At 38.1% G+C, this 13770-nt stretch overlaps 1 protein-coding gene across 3 annotated transcripts in view; it reads left to right on the plus strand.

Annotated features, from left to right (window-relative positions):
• Nucleotides 1-13770, plus strand: part of epha7 (eph receptor A7) — a 182483-nt gene that overhangs the window by 77512 nt on the left and 91201 nt on the right. For all 3 annotated transcript variants that reach the window (XM_020939270.2, XM_055149206.1, XM_055149207.1), the window contains one exon: nt 209-544. In XM_020939270.2, coding sequence (XP_020794929.2) covers nt 209-544 — 336 coding nt within the window. The remainder of the gene's footprint in view (nt 1-208; nt 545-13770) is intronic.

Consider the following 13770-nt stretch of genomic DNA (forward strand, 5'->3'; position numbering starts at 1 on the left):
TTGATCTGGTGTGGTGTCCATGAAGATAGAAATATTTAATGTCATACTGTGAAACATTCCAGGCCAGGCAGTAACATCTCCACGGAGAAAAGCGTTTGACGAAAAGTTACACAACGCATATTTAAGTAACAAAATTGCGTATTTTATCCACCACTGGTTCACTTTCACTTCATGTAATTTCCATTTCTTTTGCCTCCACCTCTTCCAGGACCTCCATCTGCGCCTCAGAACCTGGTCTACAACATCAACCAGACCACGGTGAGCCTGGAGTGGGGCCCGCCGGCGGACACAGGGGGCAGAAATGACGTCACGTACAGGGTCATTTGCCGTCGCTGCAGCTGGGAGCCGGAAGAGTGCGTCCCCTGCGGCGCCAACGTGGGCTACTTCCCCGGTCAGTCTGGCCTGGTGGATACGTACGTCAGCATCACGGACCTGCTCGCACACGCCAACTACACGCTGGAGGTGGAGGCGGTCAACGGCGTGTCGGATCTGAGCCGAACACAGAGGCTGTTTGCGGCGGTCAGCATCGCCACCGGGCAAGCAGGTAAGGACTTCAGCTTACCCAGGTGTATTGTGGGTGATTTCAGGACAATGCTGTGCTCAGAGGAAGACAAGTCAGACTATATTATAAAACAATTTCTAAAATATAAATTGTGCAATTAAATTCTCAGTTTTAGTTTGTTTTTAATATTTTTGTTGTCATTCGGATCTATAACACTTAAAGGTGCACTACGTAACTTTTTGGTTTGAGTCCGTCACCTGCTTTTTTATGCGAAAATGTCATTGCTCTGTCTGGAATGTTCCACAGTATGACTTTAAACAGCTCTACCTTACGTTTATTCAATTACAGATGGTTTAATAGCACAAAAATATCAAGAAAAACAGACATTCTGACTGTGAGCGGGGTCACTTCTCCACAGATCTGACCTGTAACTTGGTCTGATCTGGTCTCCATGAATAGGTTGTTTTAATGCCACACTGTGAAACATTCCAGAGAAAGCAATAACATCTCCATGGCCAAAGCATTTGATGGATCCTCTGCCAGAAAAATTACACAGTGCACTTTTTAGGTTGCTGTTCTTGTTTTAAATAAATTTCAGGTCAGTCGTCAAAATAGCTTAAAGCAAAGAGACAGAGTTCTAGACATGTTCTGAAGGACTGTGTAGTTCTCACAGTAGTTGGTGTTCGATTGGAGGTTTTATCCCAGCTTCCAGTGCCTGCTGTCTTTGTGTCCTTGGGCAAGACACTTCATCTCTTTGGCCTTTCTATGAATATGGTGTTTAGTAGGGATGCACTGATCCAGCTTTTTGTGTTCCAATACTGACGCCGATACTTTGGCTTTATCTGCTGATAATCGATAATCTCACTAAATAAAGTAAAATTATAATTTATTTCCACACAACACATGGCGTACGGTAATCCAAATGTTTTTCATAACTGTTATTTATCATTTTAAGTAACTACAGAACAACTAAAATAATATTACAAGGTGTTTGGGCCAACATGTCCAGTAAATAATCTTATTACACACATTTTCAGAACAAAACAGGATAAAGACTAGGGCTGGATATCATTAAGAAATTGCAGATACGATACATAGGCCACGATACGGTATATTTCTCAATACAGTGCCCTTTTGATTTTATATGATATATTTCAAACCAATTCGATATGTTTCAATAAAAAATCATGGCTCTGATACTAAAAATCTTTCTTAAATCAGTTCTTGTGCAAAGTCGTGCAAAGAAACACACTCATTTTAATCATCAAAACAGTGAAAATGTCAAATGTGTCACATAAATGAGTTTCCTTCCTCTAAACAAACAACAAAACTGTAGCTCTGTAACAAAATAATTTAGTAAAATATACCAAAAAATACTCTTGGCGATATATCGATACAGCAGCCCACGAAATGTATACTGTATCATATACCGATCCATACATTTTTATTGTATCGGTGGCTCCCTAGTGTTTAGTATAAATGAGTTGTGGTTGTTGAAGGGGCAGATGGCTCAGACTGGTAGCCACACATCTGCCAATCTACCCCAGGGCAGCTTTGGCTATAGAAGTATTGTATTGTCACTGAATATAGGCGGTGAATGAACAACAACAGTGCATGAAATTATAATGTGATTTCCAGTGAAAAAGCGCTAGACTAATGCATTATTATTAGCCTTTCTTATTCTCACATTGTATTTTCGCATGTCTAACTTAGTCAAATCATTGTCCCTTGTGTGAGAGACGTCTCGTATCTCTGCATAGCTGTGATTTGTATAGTCCGACGCAGCTCCTATCTATCCGTCGTGAAGTGGCAAACACCATAATCTTGGCGGGCTCCCAGAGGAATTCTAAGTGCTCCTGGAGTATTTGCATCTGGGTCACAAAACAAATCCACTGTAATTAAAATACCGTAATGTGAAATGACAATCCCCCTGCCTTTTTATTCATTATTTGTATGGATCTATGTAACACCGTTACTCTTTCACGCTCGGGGATCCACGAAAAGCTCCGTTCTGCACGCATGGATTCACTGACCCCAGATGCTAAGCTAATTGCTATTACACAAACATCGCACATTCCAGGTCTTAGGGAAGATGGTTCTCTATGGATCGCAAATTCCCACTGTAATACTTGGAGTAATTTGATGTCATTCCGAATAGATTATAGTTTAGAATTGAGGTGGAGGGCAGGCATGTCAGAATGTGATGTTTAAAATGCAAATGGTGTGTGGTTTTGTTCATGGTTAATGTCGCTGTAATTACAGAGAGAATCCACAACAGACAAAACTGACGGATAGTTTAATTTGTTTTGAATATATATTTCTGAGCACATCAGATTATGTAATTGTTGTTTGATGATACATACTTAAAATATGCCATGAAAAAAAAGAAAAAAGTTGCCTACTACCAAACAAAACATAACCCAGATTTGACATATAATTTTCTTTTTTTTTTTAAATCCCAAAACTTTCTTGTCTATTGTTGACCTTTGACATCTGAAATTGAAATTTGGTTCAAAAAAGACAGTGAACTTATTAGTAAAATTTTGCTGAAAATGTTTCTAAACTCATTGCCTGAGATCTGCGTCAATACTTTACAGAGATGTGAGTCTGGTCGCTGGGGACTTATGGAACATAATTTGTTCCATTAGATTTTGAATTTTAAATCCTGCTGAATTTCTCGCTGAAATTTTAGTTGCTGAAATCAATATGTTTCAGTCACCTTTCAACACCTTTTTAAATAGCTCTCAAATTCACCAGTCAAAATTCAGATTGTAAAATTCGCAGAGAAACGATTCACAGCAAAGAGCCAAGATGCCCAGGCAGAAGCAATCGATCCTTTTTGAGTGAGGAGGACAGAGGCTGTTTTCTATTGGCCTTTTTCATCTGTGGGCGGTTTTACACTTAAGAAATAAAAGAAATGATGTTTGGACAAGGCTAATTCTGATCAGACAAATCGCTTCACTGCACCATTTCTTGCTTGTTGTTAAGTTTGGATTAGTTGCTTAGTGCCTTGGCATCCTGGATCTTTCTTGCAAATTTTTTTCACTGCGAATTTTACACTCTGAATTTTAACTGGTGAATTTGAGGACTTGAAAATATTTGTGCTGAATATTTGAAAGGTGATTTTTTATTTTAATTTTTTTATTGAATTTTAAACACTAAACTATCAGCAACTAAAATTCTGAGTAAAAATAATTCTAACATGTTTTTTCAGAGTTGAAAAATTCAAAGTGAGAAATTCAGCTGTATTTAAAATTCAAAATCTGATGGAACAAATTATCTTCCATAGTGACTCTTCCCATTTCCGGATGGTTGTGATTCATCGGTGGATTAACCAACAAATCAGGGACACGCATGTTCTGCCCATATTGAAACAAATACGACTGCTTACGGAAAAAAGGAAGTAATATCACAGTTGTTTGGTTCCAGTTTGAGGCACAATGGAGAGTAATGTCTCTCTGCATTATGACTGTATCCCTCAAAGTATTAAATATAAGATACTAATCGATACTGAAACTTGTATTGAAAGTAGATACTTATTTGGGCAGGTATCGATACTAAAAAAGTCAGAATTTAACCTTTCCTGAATAGCAAGTAATATAAGCAGTCCAAGTACAAGACCACACACTAGTATTTGCCCTTGGACCACTTTGGAACATGCCTGGACGACTCAGGAATTACACCGATATAAGGCTGAAAGACTGCATAGCATTATAAAGAAAGTACTTTATTTAATCCCATTCTATTTTCTAAAGGAAAAGTGTTATTATTATCATTATCATGGCACTGAAATCGGTATTGAGTTGGACTATATCATTCAGAAGTTGCCTATACAATACATATCTCGATACAGTGAGCTTACGATTCGATACAATTCAAGAGAGTATGTTTCAGTCTTTGTTAAACCATTTCTTGCACAAAGTTAATATGAAACACAAGCATTTTAATCATCAAAACTGTGAAAATGTCAAATGTGTCGCATAAACAAGTTTCCTTCCAATGAACAAGCAACAGAATTTTAGCACTATAACAAATGAATTTAATAAAATATACCAAAAAATACTCTTGGCGATATATCGATACAGCAGCCCAGGATATCGATACTGTATCATCACATTAAATGATACCATATAGCGATATTTGGATATTTTTGCACACCCTTAGTATTGAGTATCAAATCTGTTTCTTAGTATGGAAATCGAAAGAGTTGAAATTTCAGTATCGTACCAACACTACTCTGAAAAAAAAAACGGATATGTCAGTGTGGATTTGCCAAAAATACTCAAATTTATTATTCCCCACAATGTCACTAACAATTTTAAACATCCTCAGCATTTGCATTGCTAAATTAAGAATGAACTATAACTATCTTCACCAATGGGAAATAGAGACTTCCCCACTCAAATCTGTACTTTCTGGAGAGGCAGTCACTTTCTGTAGAGTTTGAAACAGTTCTTCTTCGAGTTGGAAAAGTCCCAGTGTAGCTTTGTGTGTTTTTTTTTGCTTAGTGCAGCACAAAACCTCCAGTGTCTCTGAACTGCAGGAGAGAGTGTGTGTCAGCTCACGCACACCCAGGCAATGATATATAGACACCAGGGCCTGACAGAGGAGAGAGCTGGGATGTGTCCGCTACTTTTGCCCAAGGACGAAATATAAAGGTACACTCTGTAACTTTTTGGTTGGGGGGGGGGACCGTCACCTGCTTATTTCTGTGGATATGTCATTGCTCTGCCTGGAATTTTCCACAGTGTGACATTAAACAGCTCTACTTCACATTTATTCAATTACAATGGTTTTAAAGCTCAAAACTACAAAATGGCTGAGACTTTTTTCCATCCCAACTTTGAGCAAATCAAATAAACTACAAAAACAGCTGGAAAAATAAAAAAAATAAATGGAATCACTTAAAATCAGCTAAATTCTTTCTCAAAATCATGACATTTCAACATTTAATTGTTCTACAAATCTCTGCAAAACACTTAATACTTTTACTTAAGTAGATTTTTTCATGTTATACGTTTACTTTTACTTGAGTAACTTCATCATTTTTTGGTTGAGGGGTCCGTCACCTGCTTGTTTCTATGGAGATGTCATTGCTCTGTCTGGAATACTCCACAGTGTGACATTAAACAGCTCAACCTTGCATTTATTCAATTACAGATGTTTTTTATAGCTCAAAAATACAAAATGGCTGAGACTTTTTAAGCACATTTCATTTGCTTTTCAGTCCCAACTTTAAGCAAACTAAATAAACCACAAAAACAGCTGTAAAAATAAGGAAATCAATGGAATTACTTAAAATCAGCTACATTATTTCTCACATTTTAGCCTTTAATTGTTGTAAAAATCTCTGCAAAATACTTAATACGTTTACTTAAGTACGTTAGTGACTCTTTTGCCCCTCTATCTGTACTTTTGTGCACTACGTAACTTTTTGGTTGAGGGTTTCTATGGAGATGTCATTGCTCTGTCTGAAATGTTCCACAGTATGACATTAAACAGCTCTAACCTCACATGTATTCAATTACAGATGATTTTATAGCTCAGAAATACCTAGAAAAAACAGGCATTCTGACTGTGATTGGGCTTGCCTCTCCACAGATCTGACCTGTAACTTGCTCTGGTTATATTCACTTAGCTGCCCCCATGTGTCTGAAATAATATAGGCCTATAGAATGTTATGATTTCATCTGAAACGCAGCCCAGACTTATCGTTCAATATATGAAAGATGGAAGAGTCATTTCTGCTGGTTAATATTTATCATGGGGGCTTTTTCTTTACACTAGTGGAAACTGTGATAAGATTTGAGCTGTAAGAGGCTGAATTATGAACTTCGATGACTCATTATAGATACAAGCTAACTACTTAAGTGTTATTTATTCTGTTAGACTGTACATTTAGAATAGTTTTGTGGATAATTCTGCTTCATGCTTTATTCAGTATTATCGTTTATCATCTATACGTACTCCGGCAGTATATCTCTCTTCAAATTTAATATCTTGACAGGCCTAGTGCCATGAGAGGAATTGAATATTTTCAAGACGTTAGATCAATTTAAAGACACAGTATGTAGCCTTTTAAATTAAGATTATAGATTAAAATAAAAGCTTTGTGTTTTTTTTCCATTATGGAGATTTTTATTGTCTTGAAAAAACTTATAAAAGCATGTGTCCTTATTGTGTGTGGGCTTGCATCTCCACAAGCCTGACTCTTATTTGTCCTGGAGGAGTGTTTTAATTTTTCACTATGTGGAAACCGTCTGACCTCGCAGCATTAGGATTCGTTTGCTCGACGGTAGGCGGGTACTTTTTTAAAATTTAACCTATCGCTGCTAATTTGGTCGTGACGTATGTAATGCACCAAATCTCGTAGGAAGAAGGACAATAACGTCTTTCCCCTTCATAAAATTCAACAAACATTCTCTTTGTCCCGGCTTTAAGTCCTAGATCTCGGGAATCGTTGCTAACACAGAATATATAGCTCTTCACTGATTGGCTGATGACTCACACTTCCGGGGTTCTTGCAAACCATCTCGTGTGTTCCAATTCCTGACCTAGTCGCTGGAGAGAAAGTTTTCATGAAAGAGAAGGATTTCATAGTAGTGTTGTTCTTCTGGCATCAAATATATCTATCTCTATGGAGAATGTTCCTAAGTATGGTTTTAACTTTCTATTTCCACTGAATCATGCAGTTGACTTCACCTCCAGAAAGTTACAAACTGCATCTTGAAGAAATTAGATTTAAGATTTAAGAATGCAAAAACGTAAAACAGATGATGTAAGTTTACATAAACGCATTTTACAATTCCTGCGTGAACCTGCTTTGATGGTTTGCAATTAGTTGTAGTAGACATTGAAATTGCTCGCCAAGAAAGTGTCATGATTTTGTAGCTGATATTCAGTGGACGAGTTTTAAGGAAGATAAGAAATATATTGGTCTCACAGTGGCTTGGCAGTTCTTAAAGGGTGTGTGCTCGATTTTTAAAATGTAATAAAGTTAAGTTTGTCTTATCCCAAAAGGAGCTTTTAGGTCAAACTGAGACTGCTGTGTGCTGTCTGTGGTGAATTTATAGAGGAATAGGAAGTTCACAGTTAGCATGCTAGTTGTTATTAGCATTACAGTGAATGCAAAACTCTGAAAAACTCTGAAATGTGCTTTTAAACTCGTCATGGTAAATAATTGGAGTGCTCAAAATACGTTAGGAAACTGGGTATAATTTTTAGGGATGTAACAATAACGATACATGTAACAATACAATATTGTGATATTGTATTGTCAAAAGTCTCACAATAATATCCTGTCACCATATATTGAATTACAAGTTCCTTTGCTTAAATGCATTGTTTTAGAGTAGCAACACCTTATAAACATCAGGAACTACATATCCCATGATTCTTCTTGTATGTAGTATGTTTTTTTACTGGAATTCTTGGGATTGTGACAGAAATAATTCACACCAAATCTTGTCACGGTATTTTAAAAGCAAAAAAGTGTCTCTTCAATGATATTAGCCTCTCCAAAATATAATTTCACTGGAATTATTTGGATAATTTTAGCTTTGGAATTGCCAGTCTCTTCTGAACAAAAAGTAAAAGGTCGATGTTAACTTGAAAACTTCTGCTTCATGACACCACAAGGTGGAACTAAGCATTTTGAGCTTTGGATATTATGGATGTAACAATAACCGAAATATTGTGATATTGTATCGTCAAAAGTTTTACAATATATCGAATGACAAGTTTATCTGCTTAAATTATATATATGTTTTTATAGTAGAAATGGCTAATAAACATTGGGAACTACATATCCCATGATTCATTTCAGAGCAGACAACATGAAGATATATATTTTTTACTTGAGATTATGATGGAAATAATTCACACCAAAATCTTGTCAAGGTATTTTAAAAGCAAAAAAGCATCCTGTCTACAATTATATTAGCCTCTCCAAAATATCACAATAAATATCGTACGTACGTAGATTTGGATATCGTTACATCCCTAATCATTTTGGATCACTACAAACCGATGTGTTGACTGAGTGTTTGTCGAATCCCGCTCTCGACATTAACATGATTGGTTGAGCGTAATTTCCCTTGTGGATTCAAATAATTTCCCTTGTGGATCAATAAAGTTTGTCTAAGTGTAAGAGCAGTCACATCCACGTCAGCTCTCACAGATGGATGCTGTCGATGTGTCCTTGGGCAAGACATTTAACCCACCTTGCACCTTGTATGAATGGGTGAGTGCCTTGAAGGTGAAAAAGTGTTATAAAAATGTGACAATTTATCGTTTCATAATCAGGTACATGTAAAATTTGCTTGCTAAAACATATTTACAAAGAATGACATAAAAAAACAAGGCTTAAACCTACAGATTAGACTTACTAAAACCTGCGTTAGCTGATCTAAAGTTTGAGAAATGTGTGTTTGTGATTGTATAGTCAAATCTGAGCAGTGTTCGGGGGCCGTGTTGTGAATGTAATGAAATGCCACAGGGGTTAGCGGCTCTTTACGGCAGTGTGACCCGCTCCATCTGTTCACGGTCACGCATACGCACTCACACTGCAGCACGATACGAACCATGATCCCCAAATATACTGACATATGGGTGAAGTCGTATGGCACGCTATTGTTGAATACAAATAAACAGTTTTCATTTTTGCATCCACTTAAAAAATCTTTCTTTTTAACGTTGCTGTGATGTTGTTGGTGATGTGCAGTTGTATACAGTGGTGGAATGTAAGTATGTGTAGTAAAGTACTGCACTTAAGTATACATTTTAGGTATCTGTACATTTTAACGTGGATATTTTTTTAACTTTTACTTCACAATTTGAGACCAGGTATCAGTAGTTGCGACTCCATTACATTTTTTCAGGACTGACAAGTAAAAGTGTTTATTTTGAACACATTTTACTTGACTATTTCTTTGCTCCGGTTTCTGTACTTTTACTTAATAAAATTGAGTACTTTTTTCATGAATATGATTATTTGAGGAGTTGGCCCATAAAAAAATTTTTTTAAAAAAAAAAGACAGAAAGAGTTTGAAAGCTCACGCAGGGCTAATAAGCTACATGGTGACTAATTTTATTTTAGATCTATTTCTGAAATTTTGCCAAGTTATTAAAACCTTACACCAAATTATAACATTTAAAGGTGCTTTTTGGACTTAGCCGTGTTCTGGACATTAGTTACCACACAGCTGGTTAGCCTCCACCGTGTCTTTGAACTTCTAAAATCTGAATATAAAAAAAAAAAAGTCTTATGAGAAAAATGAATGGGAAATTGACTTACAGAACCACAGCAGGTTTCAAAGGGTGCAGAGATACTGAGCCCTATTATTAATGAAAATAAAGTTAAAAGCGCTGGATCAAGGAGCGATGTGATACCTTTTTTGGACTGATATAGATTTGACTTTTTGAAAACACAGCTACACAAATCCTTTAATTATTATTTTCTCTCTAAATGGTGTTTTTGCAAATTAGCTTCTCCTTGTCATTAAGAAGATATGGATATGGTTAGGGCTGGGAAAAGAAATTGCAGCTACACGATACATACCTTGATACATATGCCATGATATGATACGTCTTTCCGTTCAATACAATTCGATACGATATATTTAAAATTTATTTGATACGGATCAATAAAAAATAATGACAATGAAATCATGAAATCATAATAATGAATAATGAAATCACGGCTGTGATACTAAAAGTCTTTGTTAAACCACTCTTTTGTGCAAAGTTCTTATGAAACACAAACATTTTAATCCTCAAAACTGTGAAAATGTCAAATGTGTTACATGAAAAATGTCCTTCCTCTAAAGAAGCAACAAAACTGAAGCTTTGTAACTAAATAATGGAGTAAAATATACACAAAAAAAATCTCTTGCTGATATATTGATACAGCACCCCATGAGATCTGTATTGTATCACCACGATATTCCGATATTTTTGCACACCCCTAGATATGATACATGCCTCAATTCCACAATGTGATACATATACACGATTCAATACAATATATTTCAAATCGATTCAATACAATTCAGTATAAAATAAAGAGTAAATCATGTTCGTGATACTAAAAGTCTTTGTTAAACCACTACTTACTTAAAGTTAATATGAAACACAGCCATTTTAAATCATCAAAACTGTGAATATGTCAACTATATTGCATAATTACAAGTTTTCTTACTCTAAACAACTAACAAAATTGCAGAGTTGTCATAAAATAATTTAGTCAAATATACCAAAAAATACTCTTGGTGATATATAGATGCAGCAGCTCATGACATTAAACGGTCCGATATATCGATATTTAAATATTTTTGCACATCTCTAGCCACCACTATGATTATTAGTATCATTTTTAGGAAGCCCCCTCTTTATCTCATTCCAGCGGTGTGTGTGTGTGTGTGTGTTCCTAAACATGGGTGTGTGCTCTCGTGTCTTCGTCGCTCCTCTACACTCTGGACCTGGACTTATTTAAGACATAGCTGAGAGGTAATTCGATTTCCTGGAACAATGCGCTGGGCACCTCACCGCTCCGGCTCATACAGACACATACAGACGCACGCACACACACACACACACACACACACAGAGACACACACACACACACACAGACAGTTCCTTTGGTGTAATTAGTGGAGGTGTGAATTCCTCATCACACGGATCACCATCTGCATTCACATTCTGCTCCTCTGCTCCCGCCAGTCCTCACACTCGCTCATTACCGGGGCGAGGGAGGAAGAGGAGGGAGAGGAGAGGAGTGATGAGGAGTGAGGGAAAAGAGGGAGGAAGAGGAAAAAGGAAGAGGATTGAAAAAGATGAGGGAGGAAGAAGTGTGAGACGGGGAGAGAGGAAAAGGAGGAAAAAAGAAGAGGGATGAAGAGGAGAAAGGAAAAGAGAAGAGGAGAGAGGAAGAGGTGTGAGACGAAGAGGAGAGAGAGAAGAGTGAAGAGTGAGAAGAGGAGAGAGGAAGAGGTGTGAGACGGGGAGGGAGGAAAAGGAGGAAAAAAGAAGAGGGATGAAGAGTGACAAAGAGGAGTAGAGAAGAGGAGAGAGGAAGAGGTGTGAGACGGGGAGGGAGGAAAAGGAGGAAAAAAGAAGAGGGGTGAGGAGGATGGAGGAAGATGAGAAAGGAAGAAGAGTGGAGAAGAGGAGAGAGGAAGAGAAAAGGAGTGGTGAGGAGTGAGAGAAAAGGGAGAGGAAGAGGAAGAAGGAAGGAGTGAAGAAGAGGTGTGAGACAGAGAGGGAGGAAAAGGAGGAAGAAAGAAGAGGATGGAGCAACAGGAGTGACGAAGAGGAGGGAGGAAGAGGTGTGAGACGGGGCGGGAGGAAAAGGAGGGGAGGAAGAAGAATGAGGCAGGAAGAGGACCGAGAGAGGAAGAAGAGAGGTTGGGAAAAAGGAAGAAGAGGGAGGAAGGAAGGAAGGAAGAAAGAGGAGATAGGGATGGAGAGGAGTGAGGGAGGAAGATGAGGGGCTGGAGAAAGGAAGAGGAAGGAGGATGGGGAGTGAGGGGAAAAGTAGAGGAAGTGTAGAAGATGAAGAAAAAAGAGGAGCGAAAAAGAGGAGAGAGGAAGAGGCCGGTGCCGCTGCTTCTTCTCGAGGCTGTGCGAGCGCTTTGGGGCTCCGTCGGTTTGCCACCAAAAGGTTAATCAATTCTGAATGATGAGCCATAAAAGCTTTAATAATGCAGGGCCTCTCTAATGAGCGGCCGCAGCTCAAATTGTTTTAGGACGGTCCAATTACAAAGCGCCGGAGCGTTCTGTTACGTCCCACCGGGCCCACGGGACACAGACATCCAGGCCACGAGCTATCGGCCAATCAGAGGCCAGACGGAGAGGGGGACCGGAGACAGCGTGATGTCAGCGCGGAGAGAGAGGAGCAGGCAGGATTCCCACATCTGCCAAAGTTCTGTCACCATCATAAACTGTATATATAAGTGGGTAAAGCTAATTCGAAGTGAGTATGGGGGCACTTTAGGCTCCATCAACTCCAGCTCCAGTTCACTTTGTATTGAAAAACAGTCACCCCTCTTTATGTAACTGCAGCTGTCAGACTCATCATTTTGGTCTTAAAATCTTTGTAGTAATCAGCTCTACATGATCCTGAATTTATATTTCGACGTGTGGAGACACTTTTTAAAATATTCCATCCAGTGCTTGTATTTGCAGAGGTCGCTGGTGCTAGGCTAGTGCATGTCAATGGCCATAGTTATCCTGCCACTAAAAACAGTCTTACCCACTCCACAAAACACCCAAAACAAATCTATTATTACACCAGACTGTCAATGTGAACGTCTGTGTTGATAGAATAATATCTGAAATAAAACTAACGTTTCATCGCATGAATCGTCACATGTTGAGGGACTATTTTCTCATATATCAGTCCGCTGCTGCCAAGCTTTCTATTAAGAAGTACAACTCGCTGCTGCTAATCAGACATAAATCCTTCAAATGCAAGGTTGGTTTTACTTCTAAGATTATTTTATCAGCACAGACATTTACATAGACAGTCTGTCGTTATAATAGATTTGCTTCGGGTGCTGTGTGGAGTGAGTAAACTGTAAGTTTTTAGTGGACATTGACATGCACTAGCCTAGCACAAACGACCTCTGCAAATACAAGGAGTGGATGGAATATTTAAAAAAATGTCTCCACACGTCTCCAACTCTCTGGATAACTAGGAAATGAGGTCCTATGTCCAAAATTCCGCACTGCAGACAAATCAGGTGTCTTCTTTCCCCGAGGTTGCTTCTGCTACCTCTGATCGCCCGCTTCCTCCTAAACCAGCAATGCTACACACTTTGCTACACTCGCAGACGGATTTCCAAATATGGTTCTGAAATTCACTCCTATACCTGCCGGCATCAGTGAGCTTCGTTTGGCTGGAGTCAGATGCTGTGGTTGACATCACAGTCCCTTAGTCCACTTCTTTATACAGTCTGTGCTATTTCGTTTCGATTTCATTGCTAAGGAATAGATTCAATACTCAATACAGATTCCGATACCACACTCCTCCTCTAGAGACTAGTAGTACATTCTTTTTTATTCTCTCGTGGCCTTATATCTATTTAATTCTTCAGTGATCCGTGTATATTCCATAGTGGTCCATGGGCGTAGACTTTTCTATGTGGTTTTATCTATTTATCTATCTATACATTTCATTTTCATCCGATTTTCACATGGTTACGACTTGAGTACCTTCCTTTTTTGTAGGTGCTAGTACTTAAAGAATACTTCGTTTTCGGTATTGGTAT

The sequence above is a fragment of the Boleophthalmus pectinirostris genome, unplaced genomic scaffold (assembly GCF_026225935.1).
Source record: "Boleophthalmus pectinirostris isolate CB_2022bp ecotype Guang Dong unplaced genomic scaffold, ASM2622593v1 HiC_scaffold_13, whole genome shotgun sequence".
Lineage (NCBI taxonomy): Eukaryota > Metazoa > Chordata > Actinopteri > Gobiiformes > Gobiidae > Boleophthalmus > Boleophthalmus pectinirostris.